Below are 18,788 nucleotides of genomic sequence, written 5' to 3' on the forward strand. Positions count from 1 at the left end.
GGGAGAATTTCATTGCCACAGGTCACCCATCATCATTCAACTCCATCTTACCTCTTTTCTCAATGGTGTAGGTCTACACCCTATAGTGGATACTAGGCCTTGAGCGGATCCGATTAGTCATGTCTACTTGGGAGTTGACCGAAGGGGTGTTTGGGTCAAGGCACTTCCGGCGGACACGGGGCAGTCGGCTCCTTGTGGGAAGGGAAGTAGCGGCGACCTGTGTCGTATTCCCTCAAACTTAGTCGCTCAGAATCTTCACTTACAAGAGTATGCCACAATCCCGACTGAAAGTTTAAGTTTGCCTATTTCGGAAGAAAGAAAAATTCAATCTAAATTGTCATCTTTGGACAAAAAATAACAAAAACATATTTAGATTAATATGAATTTTTACACAGAAATATTGTCCGTCAAATTATACTATATTCAATTTCATACATTTTCTATCGAGACTACTTTATTTTCTAGATAATTTAATACAGTGTATACATCCGCCCCGCCTTTTACTATGTTATCAAGGGTTATTGATCTTCGAAATAGTGTCATTCTTAATTGACTAAAGACACCGTAATCTTAAACTTTTTCCTTCACTTTAAATTTTAAATATTCAAAAATGGTGGATACATTGGATTGATGATCTTTGTTAGAACGAGGGGTAGGCCACTCTCGTACGTGATGTAAATTCACAATAACTTTTTTTTTAATTTTAATTGAAACAGGACCGAGTGTTCCACCCCTCGTGCGGGAATTATATTAGTTTAAAATACCGCCCCGGTGTCGAAAATTAAATCGTTCGTAATCATACGCTGACATTGTCATGGAGATATTTCAATAGGGCAAAGCCTTGAGTCTTTCACCCATTCTAGAAGTGACATGATACATTCTCAGCATTTTCTTAACCAAAACAGCCAACTCTTCCATGTCTTGGGCCATCTCTTCTGAAGAGTTCGAGGTTGTTCGGTACGAGTAAAAATCCGCAACATAGACGTGGAAATTCTTCTTATCACCCTCTAAGACCTGCAATAAAAGAAGAGAAAAAGCGCCAAGTCCAACAATGAGACGTCGTGAATGTTGCTATTCTGTCTGAGGCATTAAATTCTACCATAAATCTATCATACTAAGTATAGGTAGAAAGGATATTTCTTATGATCATGTGTATTTCTCTAGTGGCATATGTGCTCGAACCCAACCCAAGGAAAGGAATGAAATCACAGTAGGCCATGTCTGTATTCAGTTCCGGTTTGTAATAGAAACGTTTTAGGAAAGCGAAATGCCTTGTGGAAGGGTGGAAGGTAAGAGATGGGAATCCTTAATAAGTTAGTAATTATGCATATGCATGATCCTATAGACCTCTACAGCAGACCCAGACTTGCGGAGATTATGATTACCTCAGTGGAGACGAAGACAGTTTCACCAGATAATTTGCCACAAACGAAACCTTCCGCGTGTAGTTCCTTGAGTCTTTTGCAAACCATAGCAGTTATTCGAAGCAGCGTCTGAGCACTCAAAGTGTAATTAACACTCCCAGGGGCGGTTGCGCTATTGACTGGAGTGCAACAATCACGCAGGAAACGGAAAAGTGGAGTGTAACCGACAGGTGGCTTGAATGTTTGCTCTGACTGGAACGAATCTCGAATGGCACCTCGAGATGGGATAAAATGCATCCCCTCTGAAACCAAATTTTTTATAATGTATTTGTCTATCTGTTAGTAACGATTAATTACATAATCCAATAAGTAGAATACTAGAAATGAGCGTGAAAATAACAATAACCGAAAAAAAATAAATTATTAATTACGTACTTGCAAATATTGGCGAAGTACCCTTATTTATCGGGTTAACTGCATTACTCGACTGCCAACTTTGCCACGTCGACCCTGATAACCTGAATCGGGCCAGGACGGTTCTACAATGGAGTGTGGAAATGGTGTACACCAGTGGATTCGTAGCAGAGTTCAGGGGCATGACGAAGACGGCTGTCCAGGCGTAGGCATGCCCAGGTACTCTCACTCCGGACATGGCCATCAGGCCCATGACGATGATTGGGAACCAGCATAGGAAGTTGGTCATAACGATGACCGCCATTTGTTGGGCGATACGGCTTTCCAACACACGATGGGCCTTCATGCGGTTCACGCTCAAGTAAGACTTGCGAACGGTGAAATACATGTAGCCGTAAGCCGAGGCGATGATGGCGAATGACACTAAGTTGACGCAAAAGAATATGGCCACGGAATACTCCCATCCTGCCGGTTTCTTGTTAGTAATGTGAAGGGCTAGACAAACGCCAGATCGTGCATAGAATTCACCTAAACAATGTTCATAATTGATTTAAACATCGATTAATGTTAATAGTGACATTGCTGCTATATCTAAATTATTCTAAGGATATTCACTTCAATCGATAATTATTAACCTTGAAAATATTGTTGGAACACTAGTGGGACAACAGCCAATACAATAGCCAGGAACCAAGAAAATGCAATGACTTTATACGTGAAAGTCATCGATAAATGGCGTATCGAAAATGGAAACGAGATACTCAGAAGTCGATCGACTGTAATAAGCACCAGAGTAAAGACTGACACTTCGCTAGATACAGTCGACAAAATTCCGCAAGCCTTGCATAACGCGCTACGACGCCATTGGTCTGATATTTGCATATAGCGCCCTCTATGATTAAAAACAAAACATTTAATAAAACTTTAGGCTTAGCGGTAGCTATACTAACCTGTAATGTTCGTCAACGCCCGCTATTATAATGAGATATATTCCCATAAGAAAATCAGCGCAACCAAGTGACAAGATAAGAACCGAGCTTGGATTTGAGTCCGCGATTTTAATTCGCCAAATAATTACGAACAGATTGCCAAACAATGCGACTACACCGAGTACCCAGATGACTGCCCGTTGTAACGGACTTCCCATTAAATCTTCGCAATCGGAAATTTCGTCAGCGGACGGGTAACAATTTTCAAATGATATCTGGCGATTCACCAGACAACAGAATTTGAAAGAATCGCTGTACCTGTTTCAATGGTCATGAGAGAAAAACGCAATTGGTAAATTTTTGCAATTTCGCGTGCACTAAAGCTTCCACTTTTAGTGCACGCGAAATTCCAGCCAGCCAGCCAGGATGGTCATAGTAATACTTTTTGCTATGCTAAAAATTATTCTAAAACAAAAGTAAATACCGAACTTACAAATATCCTAGTGAAGTCAATCCTTCAAAAATTGACGATGGAAATGATTCGATGTTATTTCCTTGAATGTCCCTGCAGATTTAATAATTTTCAAAGATTGGTAAAAGTAACTAAAAATTCCAAATATTGAATATTCAAATGATATTTATCTTACAAATGCGTAACTGAAGGCAATCCAGTAAAAGCGCCTCGTTCAACGTGCTGAATTCCGTTACTTCGAAGCACTCTGTGTTTAAATAAAATTAAGCACATATAACAACGAGTTAAATTTTATTGTGATAGTGTTTCAGTAGCTTGGTGTACGACCAGAAAATACAAATATCAGAAGTAAATCGGTACGTATCTCCAGGTTAAGCTAGTGTAAGGCGTCCCTTAAAAAACACGGTTTTGGAAAATGTGAATTCATCCAATCAGAGAGACCATAACTCGACGCCTCGCGAAACCTCCTTTGATACCCTTTTCAACCTATTTAATTCTGGCTGTATTTATTCCTAATGAAACTTACAATGATTTGGCATTTTCCATTCCTAGAAAGGTGTTTCGTCGCAGAACAGTCATATTAATATTAGTTAAATTCCTAAATAAAGTGTTAGTTTTAGCATGATAGGCCTAATTTTTTAAACCAAAAATGGTTGGTAGATTTTGATAATATTCTTACAAAACTGGTAGACTGTTTAGTCCCATGAAAGCTCCTGCTTCGATTTTATACAGTCCAGGATTATTAGTCAACAGCCTAACACGATTAAATAAATAATTTACCAAATTATATTTTTAAACGGATACGTACAGCTTGACGAGGCTCTTCAAACCCATAAAGGCATGTTTCTCAATTACTTGAAGCGCATTATCCCTTAGGTCACTGCATTAAAACGCCCGCAAATTAAAAACACACTTCACAGTGTATTTCATCATGGAGGAAAAAGGGGAGGAGTCGAAATCAGGGCTTATATTGCTGGAGAACCGTGATGCCTATAACTACAGGGGGGTGTTAAGAAAGGGGGTCGAAACCGGGTCTTTTTTGAGACGGCGTCACCGTTGTCATGACGACGGTGTTATACACATAATTTGGCGCCCTCTCTCCAAAAAAATGTTCTACACGCGTCCGATATTTTTGAAATTATATTTCCACGTTAGGGCACGTTTTGCTGTGATAGGGAAATCATATTTCACCCGTTCTTCATTCTCGCGTACGTACGTAATAACGGTAAACATTCAATTGAATTATAAATTATAATGGCAATGACCGCCCAAATATCGCGAACCCTATATGAAGTTAAACATTAATTAGCATTCACAGTTTAAGGAAAATCATATTAAAAAATACCTTAACTTCTTGGATCGGGTCAGGGAATTGTTCCGTTGGGCCGTTACCACCTATAAAATGTTTACCACAGACTACGGGAGGGCGCTACCAGCGTTATATTTGAGCTTTTACGTCATGACCAGCCGAAAAGACCCGGTTTGTTTCCCCTTTTTTGTCAGCCCCCCCCCCCACTCACGTAGGCATCGCGGTTAGCCGTTAAAATGTTTTTACAATTCCACTCCCTAACGCCTTTCTCTATGATTTCATATATATTAAACCTCACAGAATGTAAAGATTGCGAAGTCCAAGGAATTTGTAACCCGGAATCATTTTTAGTTCGTTGTGTCGAAGAGATCTGGGTAATCATTAAAAGTCAGTACTTATCGATTGCAAGTAACATTTAATTAAAGTCTTACAATTCGGAAAGCCATGAAAATATATCAAATTGTGCCAGAGTAATATTCAGTTTGTTGTACGAGAAATCCCTGTGGATATTAATTTTCAATTATAAAAGTTAAGAATTTTACTTAAATGAACTAACAGTTTTCGAAGTTTTCTTGGAAGTGGATCAGGCAGTAATGTAGAGTTAAGATTGCGACAGGCGACGAATAAACCAATGCAAGAACAACCCTTGGGGCAAGACACATCTATAAACGTATATGGAATGATTTTACCACTCTTTTTCTTGCAAGTCTCCGGTGGCACTCTTGAACAAGTATTGTGAAGTTCAAAAATTCTTACCGCAAAGTTTTTCGTCATCTCTATAAGGACAATTATTGATTCCATCACACAGATGGTGAAGTGGAACGCACATGGTATGATTTCGGCACCGGTAATGTCCAGGGCACAAGTAATTATCTGTTCATACGAAAGTCGTCCTTAATTTACGGAGTAACTAGGTCTAGTAATTCAGGAAGAATGGTTACCGCATTCTAGTTCATCCGCTCCCTCAACGCAATCCCATTTGCCATCGCAAATATAGTAAGAGGGTATGCAATAGGATTTAGGACACTTGATGTAATCCTTTGGACAGTCAAAGTCATCTAACGAAAGAATAAGTTACTCAAAAATTAATTACTTTTACTTAAGTAATAATTACCGCAACTCCTAAGATGCGTCACGTCACGACATCCTTGCTCGTAACTAAATTGGTCGAACTGGTAGATGCACCTCATGTCCATTGAAATATAATGTCCAGACTGACAACGCAAGAATTGTGTCGTCGATGTGCAGTTATCAGAAGCCGATGGATCTATCACGAAATACGCACGTTATTTTGTCGAACTCTGGTATAATTTAAAAATTTAGGACTTACTACGTCCTGAACATTCTAAGGGTCCTATGGTGTGATATCCAGAATAACCAGCTTTGTAAGTGTTGCCGAAATAAACCTTGGAACAAAAACATTCTTAAATGATGAAAATAACCAGAAAAATAAAGTAATTATTGCTCTAGTTTCTTACCTCACTTATTGGTAGCATATCCTTATCCTCGAGATGTCCAGCGTCCTCTTTGAACTGGAACACTTTGGCATTGTCGCAATTGCAAGGGTATTGATTATTCTCGCAATTGGGGAAACAACCGCATGTCCGATCTTTCGTCGCTCCACCCCAACTGTACTGAGGATTACCATCTCTATCAACCCACCAAGAGACTGGTTTGTCCGTGTAAAACCCAAAACGTGTTCCAGAACATTCCCATCGTACGAACTGACGACATGATTTTGAAACCTATTAAAGTTAAATCGGTAATTAAATCATAAATACGATTATGAATTTAAATACTGTCTTACATTGATAAGCGCAACCATTTCTTCCAACCCAGTATCGTAAACTATTTTGCGTTGGTAAGCACCAGGTCCGTCGCTTCCTGCTTTGACGTATATCCTGTGTTCGGTATCATGGTGTACTACCGTCATCACGGATTCCAGTGGTCCCTCCATGTCCTTGCAATGTACTTGAAAAGGCATAATCTCTCCTTCTTCTTCATCAGGATCAATTAGATACAAACCGGAAGTTCGGATTCCGTCTAATAGGTAAATATCCTGGCATGTTTTCCTGGCTAAATAAAGCAAATGGTTATCGAAAAATCTTAGAGCAAGAACTCTCATGTCCTTACCGAGATTGGCGCAACTGTTAGTTTCCTCTTCAGAGCCTAAACGGTCCTCTTCGCGAACTAATTACAATTAAATCAATTATTAATTGAAGTTTTTCATAATCTAGAATGGACTTACAACATCCGGCTGGCTCGTCTTCATGATATTTTCCAGGGCAATCACGTCGGCCATCGCACGGTGCGTAAAGTGGAATACAAGTACCATCGAAACATTGAAAGGTCTTATTCGCGTTACAGTTTCCTAAAAGTATTAGAAATTACAATAAAACAATTCAACTCACATCAATCAACTCACCAGCGCAACTGTCCTCGTCTGAACTATCCTCACAATCGGTCCTTAAATCACAGACATTGTTTATGGGTATGCATTGTTTGTTGCGGCATCGAAATTCGTTTACCACGCATGGACGGTGATCTAAGAATATTTCAATGTAGATTATCAATGGGATTGAAGTACTCGAGTTTTAATATATGTTTACCACATCGATTTTCATCAGAACCATCACCACAGTCATCGTGAAAATCACAAAGCAACGAAATTGAAATGCGTCTGTTGTTGGAGCATTCAAAATTGTGTTCTGTATAAACGTAGAGATCTAGTATAACTAATTTACAACTAGGGACATAAACAATACAATTACTTGTTGTTGGACACTGCGTCTCGTCACTCTCGTCCTTGCAATCCTTAACTCCATCGCACACGAAGATGACAGATATGAGTACCTTATCCTTTTCGCACATGAAATACTTGTGTTCATCGTACTCCGTGGTTTTGGGCCTTCTGAGGTCCAGATGCAACGGTTTCATATCGTCATCTCCGACGCGTTTCTCGCTTTCCATTTTACAAATGTAACTCTGAACGGTGGCTTGCGTTCCTCCAGCCACGGCACCGTGTTGCGGTTCATCGCCCCATTTCACTTTAGTGAACATTGCAGAGTGTTTGCCCAAAGAACAGGGGATGTCGTGCCATTGAGCGGTTGAGTGACCACTGTCCACTTTGAGTACGGTGCAATCTTGGAAAGTACCACCGTCTGGTTGAGATGGTAGGCCTTTGCCAGCTTGTGCCCTAAGAAATTTCAACATTGAGGTCACTAAAAACCAAGGCAGCAGCAGTTTCTACAAAGAATTAGCATTTCCTACCAGTCAGTGTAACTCATAGGATTTCCATCGCTCCAACGGTAAATACCTTCACGAAGCACGTCCTTTAAACCTGATAATTAACTTCAGTTAAAAATTAATTACTCTACCGGGAATAAACTGCGTACCAATATAGAGTGATTGACTATGCATTTTCCAGACTGCAGTAAGCAAGTAATGCAATACATCCATTTCGTGTTCGCTCAAAATACTGACCAAGTGTCCATCTCGACCTTTACCGACTTCGGCACATTTACTCTCCGCTTCGGACCACTGCAAAGTGTCGGGTTCTTTGAAGACTTGATAACAGTGATTCTCAAAGTACTTCCAGTTTTGAGGACACTCAGTGGGTTCTAGTTACCAAATTGAATAAAAATGATATTGATTAACCATTTCAAATTGGACATACCATCGAAATCCAAATCCTCTAGTTCAGGTGGTAATCCAAACTTCTGCGCTTTGAACGAAAGGTAAAATCCACGGCCACCTTTCTCGGCGTCAGATGAAAATTCAATCAGTAGCTTGTTCCAACTGGACAGAAGGTGACGCGGAGGATGACGTCGATTGCAATAACGTCCAATGAGATTGTCCTTGTTCATGGTTTCACCGTCATAAAAATCGATGTAATCGTACAAGCACCCTTCACCCCCAACTACGTCGAAGTCGTGAAAAGTGACATTGATGAAATACGTAGGCTCAGCCTGAATTAACCAGCGACAACGATGGTTGCTTTGGTAAGGCGCTGGGTAACCGAATGAAGCAATGTGGCCACAAGAAGAATTGCAAATATGAATTCTCTGGCATTGGTAATCTCCAATTCCACAACCAGGACAATCTAAATTTTGATTGGTAATTAACAAGTTCAGTTCACTTTCATTAACGCATTTAATTTGCTCTCATGTTATTACCGAGAAACTGATAAGTAGCAAAGAACCCTCGAAACCGACTTATGGAATAACGAAAGCAGCTCTTGAGATTAAGCTTCATTGGTCCTTCGGATATCAGCATTTTTGGGAAATTGATACCGTCTGGGCTTTTGACAACCAAATCCTGGTATCCGGGGTAAACAATTAAATCATCCCTGCATTTGCTTGTTTTACGTCCATTTTCTTTGGGTGCCATGTCAAACATAATGAATTTGAGCTGAACGTGTTTCCCTGGAGGTGGTAAGACGGTCCACCAACAATCCTTGTCTTGCCCGTAATAATTAGGATGTCCCGGACTTGAAACGTTACCACCTTCCACGTCATTAAGAACGGTTTCGCAAGGCACTGTAGAAAGAATTTTGGCCCGTTTAATATAATTTAAAAAACGTATGAAAAACATGGTAAAGCAGTTGGAAAATGTTAGAAAGTCAATAAGAGAATTAAACCTTTGTTTCGACACCCCAGAATTTCGGTGCGTAAACAAGGGGCTTCATTGAAGGTCAGAATGTGCAACTTCACAAACTGGGCAACGATTGGATGCTTTAAATTGTACCGTACGCTGATGTCATTGGCATGAGTGTAGTAATCGCATTGTTCGCAAGAATATATCTTTTAGAAACATTAAGTTTCATAAATTGAACTTGTCAATTCGTTTATGGGTAGGTTGTGTACCTTCTGTTGTCCTATTGGTTCCTCTTCCCAAACCCAGGCCTTAGTGTCATTACTGAATGTAAGAAGAAAGCTTCGTATATAAGCGTTTTGAATTGCGTGAGACAAGCCTTGCATTTTAACCCCAGTAACTGAAGTTGGCGAGAGTAAATCTATCTGTAATTACAGATTGAACTCTGTCCCGTGAAATGAAAACTCCTCAATAATAACTCGCTTACCTGCAGAACCCTGTGCTTATCGTTGGGCCCTGTACACCAGCCGTCATTAGCGTTAAGTCGAGATTCCGTGTAGAAATGTCCAATTGACTCGTCACTAGAAGATGCCTCTAATTGGCGATCGACTATTTCTTCAGAAGCCATTCCCAAAGGTTGTCCACAAGCCTCTATAGACGTAACATTGATAATACTTCAAACTATGGTATAAGTGCGGAAAATATTATTATATAACCTTCGCCGAAAATCATCATTTCACATAATTGGAGGCTGTCATATCTGTTATGAATTTGCAGAGTGACATATTGGCCATAAATTGGTTGAGTGCAGTTGATTCTTTTGACTGTGAATTCTGGTTCCGTTATGGAGTATTCCACACAAGTGAACGATTGAAGGAAATTGCCTTTAAATGTGTGTTTTATTCCGTAATATTCATTGTCGTAGAAAGTGGCCACAGAGTTTGTAACTCCGGTGTCGTCGACAAGTACTCGAAAACCTCGCAGACTATGGGCTAGGAAAGATGATTTTTCTAAGTGCCTTGACGTAAAGGTTAATCATACGCGATAACTGAACCCTCTGAACCTTGACGCGAATGGAGCCTGGTTGTTTCTAGGCTACTTTAGGTGGAAATACAAATACCAGGTTTTTTTCTTCGGGTGTTCAAAATGTAGGGAGTAAAAGGCGGGGCATTTGGCTCACCCAAGTCGTAGTAGCAATAGTACAAGGCTAATCCCTTCTCGAAGGCCGTATTGTCGATTCGAGGATAAGGCTCCCTGTACTTCACAGCGTGCAAGATATGTTCTTCCGCCGCTGTTGGGCTATCGGCAGGTAAGTCCTCGTTGAAATGAAAGAACTGTTGCCTCTCAGCCATTCCTTCCACTTTCTGACACCCTTTACCGTGTTGCAGAAGATAAAACGGTTTCGTCGCAGGCAACTTAATGGGCGTATCCCTCCGTCCGTCTGAGCGACAGCAAAAGTAGATCGTGGTATTGAATGGTGTGTAGTCACCCTTTGGAAGGGCGCCTTCCGCGAAATTTAAGGTATCGTTCAGACTGTAGTCGTTATTCTTGGGTCTTCTGTCAACCCACATGATGTAACCGCTTCCGAAACCACTTGGGCAAGTGTCGCCGACTTGAAATATGCAGTATTCGCCTTTGTCCCATATGGATTGGTTTTCGTTGGGAGCAATTTCGTTTTTGATGCAAAAATGCTGAACTACGCCACCTCGGTGTACAAGACCACCTATGATCGTCAAAAACAACACACACTATTTATGGTAAATATATTAAAACTCCATGGCTAATGAAATGTATTCAGTTCCCTTCGTCAGAGGGAAGGACACATACAAACATTAGCATGATCCAATCAAAGTAAGAAACTACTTGATAACCATACCTTTCAATTGCAATCCACTTGACCAATGTTTAACTTTTTCATCTTTAACAGCTTCATAAATCATGTCATGCGTTCTGTTTCCGGTCTGCCAATGAAATCCGTGCGAATCAGGACATCCGCTTGTCGGCATAGGTAGACCATAAAACCCTGAGGGCCAACGTGTATTCCGCTGCCGAATGTTTCGCATCTATGTCAGTTAACGATTTAAAGTGCGTTGAATGAATCCTAGTTTTAATTAAAAATTAATGCTAGTAAATTCCTTACTCTTGTATGTGGTTTGACGTGGATTTCAACGGCATATATGAGATATCTCTTCTGCAAGTCAACTTGCCAATAAGGTTCTTTCTCGATATTGGTAGCACTGCAACTAGCACCTGAAAGACCACCACTGATATTGCCATCGACAGCCAAACTGGGTCCTTTTCGGTCTCGGGTACTGCTTTGTCTGGTCAGTTTGCCCTCAGCTACGTTGATTAGTTTATTGTAGTCAACTTACGTTGTAAGAAAAAAACAACCGTCAACCTCAATAGGTTACATCATTGTACAAAATGATAGAACCTGCAGTATACACTGACCTGGTTTGGGTAAGTAATCAATAATTCGACTACGAAATGTGGCGTGAAACCCTCTGCCATTACCAACTTTCTGGGCTCGAAACATGAAAATAATAGTTAGCGTTTCTTGCATGGAATGAATGGTTCCAACGGCATTTAAGTTGCAATAATCGCCCAGCCAATTAGCTCCGGATCCCTGTCCGTCAAAATCGGCAGTACCGTCAAATACGCGAATAACTCCACCTTCTGGTGTACATTTGTTCAATCCAGGAACCGGCACAACATCTAGGTCGTTAAATTTCAGTTCCACTATATTAAATTGCAAGTTGGATTTCAAAACCCAACGGTGCTTGTAGTCCATTGATTCATTAGTGTACCAGTGATGAGGAAATGGATACCTATGTGATAAAATTTTATTAAAACATGAGTGAAAAATAATATAGATTCAGTGAGCGAGGAATTTTGTAAGGGCTTACTTGTAGGACGCGATAATTGCGCAAGTTCCAGTGCAATACGTTGTTTCTTCGTTGATACCAGTTGCGGCTTCGCACCCAACACAGTCTGGAAAACAAAGTGAATATTCTGATTGGATAAATGATTTAATATTCAAATAAACGCTTGTTCTTTAAATTATTAATTACAAATCAACAACCAAAAAATTCCTTTACTAGTGACGTCATCTATATCAGGGGTACCAATTTTAATATTATCCAAACCTGTTCTACGAAATTCCGCTTGAAATCCTTTGCCTCTCGGCAAATTTTCATCATTGTTGCACGTTGTTAGCGTAACATTGACTTCGACATCGGTTCCATCTGATATGAAATAAGGAGGTGAACTCTTTTGACTTTCAAATACTTTAACTATGTCCTTGTGATTAGGGTATGACGCGACTACAGTGACAATATTTTTGCAATTCGGGACGGAGTTGTAGGCGCCCCAATGTACCACAGCGTAGTCCGTGAAGACAAGTTCCATGGCTTGATGCGGAGGAATTTTGAAATGCCACGTGTACCGGTAGAAAGGAGGTGGGTAAAATTCGGGGTAGTCTTTGCTCTCGAAAGTGAATGGGGCCGTAAACGATCCCACGAAAACATCTAAGTTTGAAAGCAATTGCAAAAATCTACAAATTTCATCCAAGACATTCAAATACCTTTATGACCAAGTGCCCGGCACTTCAGTGGTCCCAAAGTATACTGTCCCGCCTCGTTGACGTCTCCCGTATCCCCAAAACGTAGTTGCAAGACCGGTAACCGAGATTTATCCAATAACAAGCCAGAATCTTCCAGCCATTTCAATTTCAGTTTTGCGTCACAATTACAAGTACTATTCTTCGGTGTTTCGTAGCAATAAGGGTGGCAAGCGCATGAGCGACTGTCCGATTCGGCACCACCCCAATAATACTGTGGTTCCCAGTTTCTACCAACCCACCTGAATCGAAATAACAAAACAACAACATTGTGGACATTTAAGACAAGTACTTAGGCGGATAAAAATGAATTTACCAGCTATCCAGATCGGCTGGAAACCACATTCCAAACATGGACCCCTTGCAAGCCCATTTTATATACTGCTGACAAGAATAGGAGCTGTCTATCAGGGCGGTCACCTGCGACAAGCTGGCGTTAACGTAGGTGACATTACGAATATAAGAACCCGATGACTCCAATCCTAACACCTTCGTCGCTTCCTCGGCGTCATGATGAATCACACTCCAAACCTAAGTATTTATAGTAATTAAATCCATCAGTACCCGGAGCCACAAGTCGAAGCTAAATCACGTGATATATGTCTTGATCTTTTTCCATTTCGCACGAGACATCGAACGGCAACAATGGTCCATCGTCGCCATCAATGTCAATGGTGTATATGCCCGATTCACGTATTTCGTGATACTTGTAAAGATCCGAACAACTCGAACGGTTATTAACCACATTCTCAGCCTGCAACACTGAAACTTTGATAGTTTTAAATACTTGAAAATGTAAAGATTGAGCAGCTAAAGACTAACGTTATTTTGAAACTATGGAAATATGGTAAGTTATTACAAATGGCTAACTTACCTTTGAAAGAATGAATGAAAATTATGATAAGCACATAGCTAAATTTCATATTTAAAACTAAACCTAATCCTGAGATACTAAGATCTGTTCTGACAACACCGTATTGAGTCCCATACTCTATCTATATACATTAAAACAATAGGATATCTTCACAAACTTATAAAACGTAAAGAGATGATTGCAGGAAACGCCCATCAAAACTTTTAAATCAATACTAAGCAATTTATACATTTGTCGAAATAAGAAAATTATATTTGACTACCATTAACGAAGTTGGTTCTGTACTCTGGTTGCTAAGAATTTTAGAAATATTGACTAAGAACTATTACATTCTTACAGATATAAATTAAAATTTAGGGCCAAAAGCCTGAACGCTCGGAATATAAAATAAACTGGAACATTCTTTAAGAAGATAGTTAATTTTAGGAAATTAGAGACGTCACTCTTAATGCAGTTGAAAGCGAGAGTAGCTTGCTGTATTCCATACAAAGGAATTACGATCTTGACGGCTTTGACAATGATTTTTAAACTAGTAAATTGCTGCGTAGAAAACTTTACACTCAGCTCGAAGATGAATGAATTATTAAGAAAATCAGGCGTGAAGTAATTAAGCTTAATTATGCTTCATATTTTATTGTAATGACTGCATTACTGAGTAATTGCGATGTGGGGGTCGATGTTTTAGTAAATACCTTAATTTATTCTTAGTTTGAGGACGTTTTCTCGTTCATCTGCCACGCCACGAGTTTCACAGTGAATTCAGGTGAGTGTGAATGCAATGATTTAAATATTTTGAATGTAATTTTATGTTAAGTCACTAGTTTCAGTCAGACAGTGAGTTCATTTCAATCAGTTTTTAATATCAAAGGAGCTTTATCAGAAGGGGATAATAGAAGAAGGATGACACTCTGTATCCTCTTAATACTTTAGTTGTGTAACATGATTCTTCCCAGGCTCATCCTTTTTGTTTGCTCTGTTGGTACTAAATCCCCAGCAATCAATCCACGAACCTCGTCTTTACGTGAGACAAAAATTCACAAGCGCGTGCGCCTTGGCAGATAGTTAAGCAGCGCTAATAGAGTAATGATGAGGGAACTATTTATCGCGTACGTGATTCGTTTTAGTAACCTTGCTCCAAAGTGATGTTGGGAAGAATCATGCTACATTTACCCCCGCTTTGTGGTAGGTACACTTCTCTCGAAGAGAAGTATTATATACTTCTGGTTTTACTAAGCCTCAGATAGTTCACCAAAAGTCAAGAGTTATAGTAACTTGCCCAAGATCGTAACAAACATTTTAACAAGAAGTTGGTCTATGCTACCTAAATTTGTTAACAAATTAAGGTTTCTTCCCCCTTGACACACAACTATCCTATCATTTTAGTGGGTGACAAGCGTTTGCGGATATTGCACCGTTATAAGGAAGTCGGCTGGCTCTTTCGAATGAAATTCGATCTCATTTTAAATGTAATTCAACCCGTTTAGCAAGGATAGATATTTGTTTATCACAAAAACCTCGATAATAAATTACAGATTAAATTCGTTTAACCATTTATGTTTGTAATATTATTTGTAACACGCGGTCACCGCGCTCAGATTCTAAATATGAGACGTGTCGCGATTGTTGTTCTACTCGGATTACTGCAACTTCTGCAAGTTTCGGCAACAAACAATCTCAAGTTTTTGGCTAGTTACATTTGCGTTGATGGCATCATTGACGCCGCAACCAGGACGGAAGATGGAAGTACTTACTTGTTTCGAGGTAATTAAGTCATTTTCAAATCTGTACAAGGCCTTCATTAAGTCCAATTGAATCGTGTGAAAAACAAAGACGAAATAGGCTCGTTTCAATTTGAAATTTCGAGCTTATTTAAAAATTATTTGCGCATAAAAATAGTTAAAAACCTGTTAGTTAAGGTTTTAAATTACAAAATGTATTACGAAAAAACCATAAAAACTACAATAATGTTCAAAATTTAGCACATAAAATCAAATTTTATTGAGTAAAGCGCGAGCGCGTGCAAAGAAACCAATTACAACCACGTAGTTCTTTAGCCCCGCCTCTTTACTTCTACCACATTGGTGAAAGAGGTCATTTATTTATTTCTTAGTGACAAGTCGTGACGTTTAACGTGAACTTTACTTACGTTTTTCTAGATGACTTCTACTGGAAAATAATCAAAGAGGGCGTGGCTTATGGCTATCCAAGGTTAATCAGCTCCGATTGGTTCGGGGTTCATGGACCACTTGACGCGGCAGTCACGTGGAATGACGGATCGACATTCTTATTTAAAGTAAGTAGCGAGATGAGGTAACTAGTGACATCTATGGAGACTTTAACGTGTGTTAATTTATTTGAACAGGGCGATAAGTATTGGCGCTTTTATAACACCGAGGCCGACCATGGATACCCGAAATTAATCCGGGAAGGTTTTCCGGGAATTCCAAATAACCTGGACGCTGCGGTAGTCTACGAACCCAATGGAAAAACGTACTTCTTTCAAGGGAAATACTATTGGTTGTTCGATCAACGATTAAAGAACCCGGTTCCGATTGGATACCCGCGACTCTTAAGCGATCATTGGTTAGGCGTTCCCAATGACGTCGAAGCCGCCTTAAGATGGGATGGTGGGAAGACGTACTTTTTTAAACATTCGGGATATTACAGATATGATGAAATTGTTAGTGCTAAATAACCTATAATGATCTTATTCAGAAGCTAATAACACTTTCCATAGAAGTATGTAACTCTTATGATTTTTCTTAGTTTTTTCCTGGTTAGCACTAAGGGGGAGGACATTTACTAGACAATGTCGTTTTGACCTGTCTGAATTTTTTTTTTTTTTTGCTTTTGCGATAATCTCCGTAAATTTCAACCAATAGTAGGTTTGTTTGTGGTTTTGAATGGCAATCATGTTTGAAAATGGTTGCTTCATGTTTTTAACACTATAAGTGCTCTAACTTGAACCGTTTTGAGGGGTATTATTTATAATTTCTGAGCAGTGTAAAAATTCATTTAAATTAGCGGGTAGCCTATATTGGTTATGTGTATGTGACCAAGATGGTACAATATGATGAGTACACTATTTAACAATATGTTATTCGCTTCTGACTTAAGACGTTGAAGTTGTCTTTAAATTAGTAATAATAGTTGACATTTTCAGGAAAATGAGGTAGCAAGGGGTTATCCCTCATTAACAACCGACGATTGGTTCATGTGTCACAATATCACGACGGACGAGATTGAAAGAGAAAGATTTGGCAGATCAAAACCATTGCAATCAAGCAACAGTTGCAGTTGTAGTTGCAGTCAACCAAGTAGTAAAATATCAGCGTTGGAAAGTAAGTATTAAACAGAACTAGATAGAAAAAATTGGCTCAGCCAGCCTGCCAGCCAGAAAAGTATAAACGTAATACTTTTGCAGCATTTGCTGCGCAAAAGTAAAACAATACCACTACTAAGGACAACTTTTAAAAAATATGTATTTTTAGGTGAAGACCTGAAACTCGACATACAGAGTATAAAGGACAATATCGTGGATGTTCAAAAATCAGTGCAGAGTCTGTTAAACAGACCAGACACTAGTAAAAACCAAAACGAAGGACATCCGCCGGACATAATATTTAACATCGGAGGATCGCCCGATATATTCGAAATCAACGATGACCTATTTCCGGTTGTGGGAACTCGAAGAGAACCTGTTGAAGAGATACCACCTCCTAAAACTGAAGAAGATGTGATATAATAAATAATTTTAAATTTGTCTCAAAAATGATCAATTAAAATTAGTTCTTTCCGTGAGAATTTTGTTCGTCAAAATAAAACATTTTATATATTAAGGAAAAATTAAAGTTTCCAGTGGAGTTAATGTTAAATATACCCATTAATAAGATAATAGGGTCATTCCACAGCGATTCGAACGACCATGTTAAAATGGGTCGGCGATCTTAATGAAATTTAAACCACGTTAACTATCAATTATTTCATGGTGAAAGCCTCACCAGCGTCGCTTTATCTATGACGTTTCACCTACGTCATGCACTTCTTGACAAGCTCTCAGTAAGCAGTAACAAACTTGCACGTCATTTCTTGTGAACTTATGATTTGACGATCGTTTCAACGATTGTTTATTCGAAACAATACTCGTGCGAGGGCACGAGAAAAAAGGGTAGCAGTGCAGTGGCGTTTGCAGGCTTTGGAAATGAGTTTCTTAGGGTAATATCATGGATAAAGAATGCGCGTGAGGAAATTTGTTTTCACGCTATAGGGTAGGCAACTCCCTATCTCGAACGACAGCTTATTCTCTATATACTCTGTTACCACACCAGTTGTCAGCACGTGCAAAGCTAGGTCTCTATGTAACTTAGCCTTGTGCGTGCTGGCAACAGACAGAAAACTTCAGGATCTTCAGGATTTAAAATATCCGCGAGTTTTTTTAGCTCGAGTGCACGGACCTCTAGGCCTTAATTTCAGATACGTGTGAAATTGCCTACAAACTACTACACGTTGTATTGTGTTTTATGCTGTTTTATTGTGTTTTATTCTATTAAATGTGGTTTCATGCTGTTTTATTGTGGTTTTATGCTGTTTTATTGAGTGTTTATGCTGCATTCCAAGTATTAATACTAGTGTTTATGACGATAATGAGTTAAAAATAAACTTTTCTAATTTCAGAAAAATACAAGCATCTGCTGCATCATGAGCCTATTGACGTTTTCTTCCCAGTGCCATGCCAGTACCAAACAGAGGGGATGGGGTCGACGCCATTCAGTGATAAAGGAGGGCTTCTCATATCACACGACGCGAGCAAGCTTCAACGAAGTTTACTTTTTGTTTTTATATCCATATACTTTTGTTTATACTTCATAAATGTACTATAGAATAAATAAATTGTTCGTCGATTTAATGAATCTCATTTTTTATTCCTTTTCTTCTCAATTAAGTTAAAGGCATACATAGGATTTTAAAATAAGTTAATAAGCGTCGAGGGGCTATTCACTAATGAAAATTTTCTTTTATTGGTGATTTTTATTTATGCTTTAAAAAAGGATAGGGATTCAATGGTGATTTAAAATGGATGGGGATTAATGGTTGCGTCTGGATTACGAGTAATCATCAAGGGGCTACTCATTAAAAACTTGTTAGCGATTTTAAACGGGATTGGGATTGTGGGTAACTTAGGGGCTACGTGTTGTTATTATTTTACTAGTTATG

General features: G+C 39.2%; 2 protein-coding genes across 3 annotated transcripts; one reads left to right on the forward strand and one right to left on the reverse strand.

The window, feature by feature from the left end:
- Window positions 1-400: 400 nt before the first annotated feature.
- Window positions 401-14,223, reverse strand: LOC149678191 (uncharacterized). Its single transcript, XM_089837002.1, is given in 44 exon segments — window positions 401-1,014; window positions 1,386-1,666; window positions 1,800-2,306; window positions 2,414-2,670; window positions 2,729-3,025; window positions 3,201-3,272; window positions 3,355-3,426; window positions 3,706-3,777; window positions 3,859-3,933; window positions 3,988-4,059; window positions 4,787-4,858; window positions 4,920-4,988; window positions 5,045-5,150; window positions 5,245-5,361; window positions 5,430-5,546; window positions 5,603-5,755; window positions 5,822-5,894; window positions 5,967-6,233; window positions 6,296-6,564; window positions 6,622-6,678; window positions 6,737-6,859; window positions 6,914-7,033; window positions 7,098-7,196; window positions 7,254-7,690; window positions 7,756-7,828; window positions 7,884-8,108; window positions 8,165-8,590; window positions 8,664-9,026; window positions 9,128-9,290; window positions 9,354-9,506; window positions 9,569-9,732; window positions 9,798-10,073; window positions 10,262-10,804; window positions 10,958-11,144; window positions 11,240-11,448; window positions 11,533-11,909; window positions 11,988-12,072; window positions 12,153-12,608; window positions 12,665-12,942; window positions 13,017-13,231; window positions 13,293-13,517; window positions 13,804-13,867; window positions 13,912-14,103; window positions 14,219-14,223. Coding segments are annotated over 44 exon segments (8,652 nt in total). The 3' UTR covers window positions 401-825.
- LOC149678192 (uncharacterized) lies at window positions 12,355-18,484 on the forward strand. Of its 2 annotated transcripts, XM_089836211.1 has the most exons (9): window positions 12,355-14,210; window positions 14,283-14,337; window positions 14,396-14,880; window positions 14,958-15,040; window positions 15,170-15,335; window positions 15,731-15,867; window positions 15,937-16,254; window positions 16,738-16,915; window positions 17,066-18,484. In XM_089836211.1, coding segments are annotated over exons 3-9 (1,137 nt in total). In that variant the 5' UTR covers window positions 12,355-14,210; window positions 14,283-14,337; window positions 14,396-14,879; the 3' UTR covers window positions 17,320-18,484. The 2 variants fall into 2 exon arrangements, with proteins under 2 accessions (XP_089692337.1, XP_089692338.1); XM_089836212.1 differs by having other exon boundaries at window positions 12,355-13,846; window positions 13,914-14,880.
- Window positions 18,485-18,788: the final 304 nt, after the last annotated feature.

The sequence above is a fragment of the Phalangium opilio genome, unplaced genomic scaffold, assembly GCF_054372755.1.
Source record: "Phalangium opilio isolate 3A_F unplaced genomic scaffold, DU_Popi_V2 ptg000042l_1, whole genome shotgun sequence".
Taxonomy (NCBI): Eukaryota; Metazoa; Arthropoda; class Arachnida; order Opiliones; family Phalangiidae; genus Phalangium; species Phalangium opilio.

Bases quoted from the DNA above. Each gene is read 5' to 3' on its own strand.
- LOC149678192 (XM_089836211.1), top strand. The intron at 15,868-15,936 runs GTAAGTAGCGAG...TTATTTGAACAG, and splicing joins GATCGACATTCTTATTTAAA to GGCGATAAGTATTGGCGCTT. The intron at 16,916-17,065 runs GTAAGTATTAAA...ATGTATTTTTAG, and splicing joins TAAAATATCAGCGTTGGAAA to GTGAAGACCTGAAACTCGAC.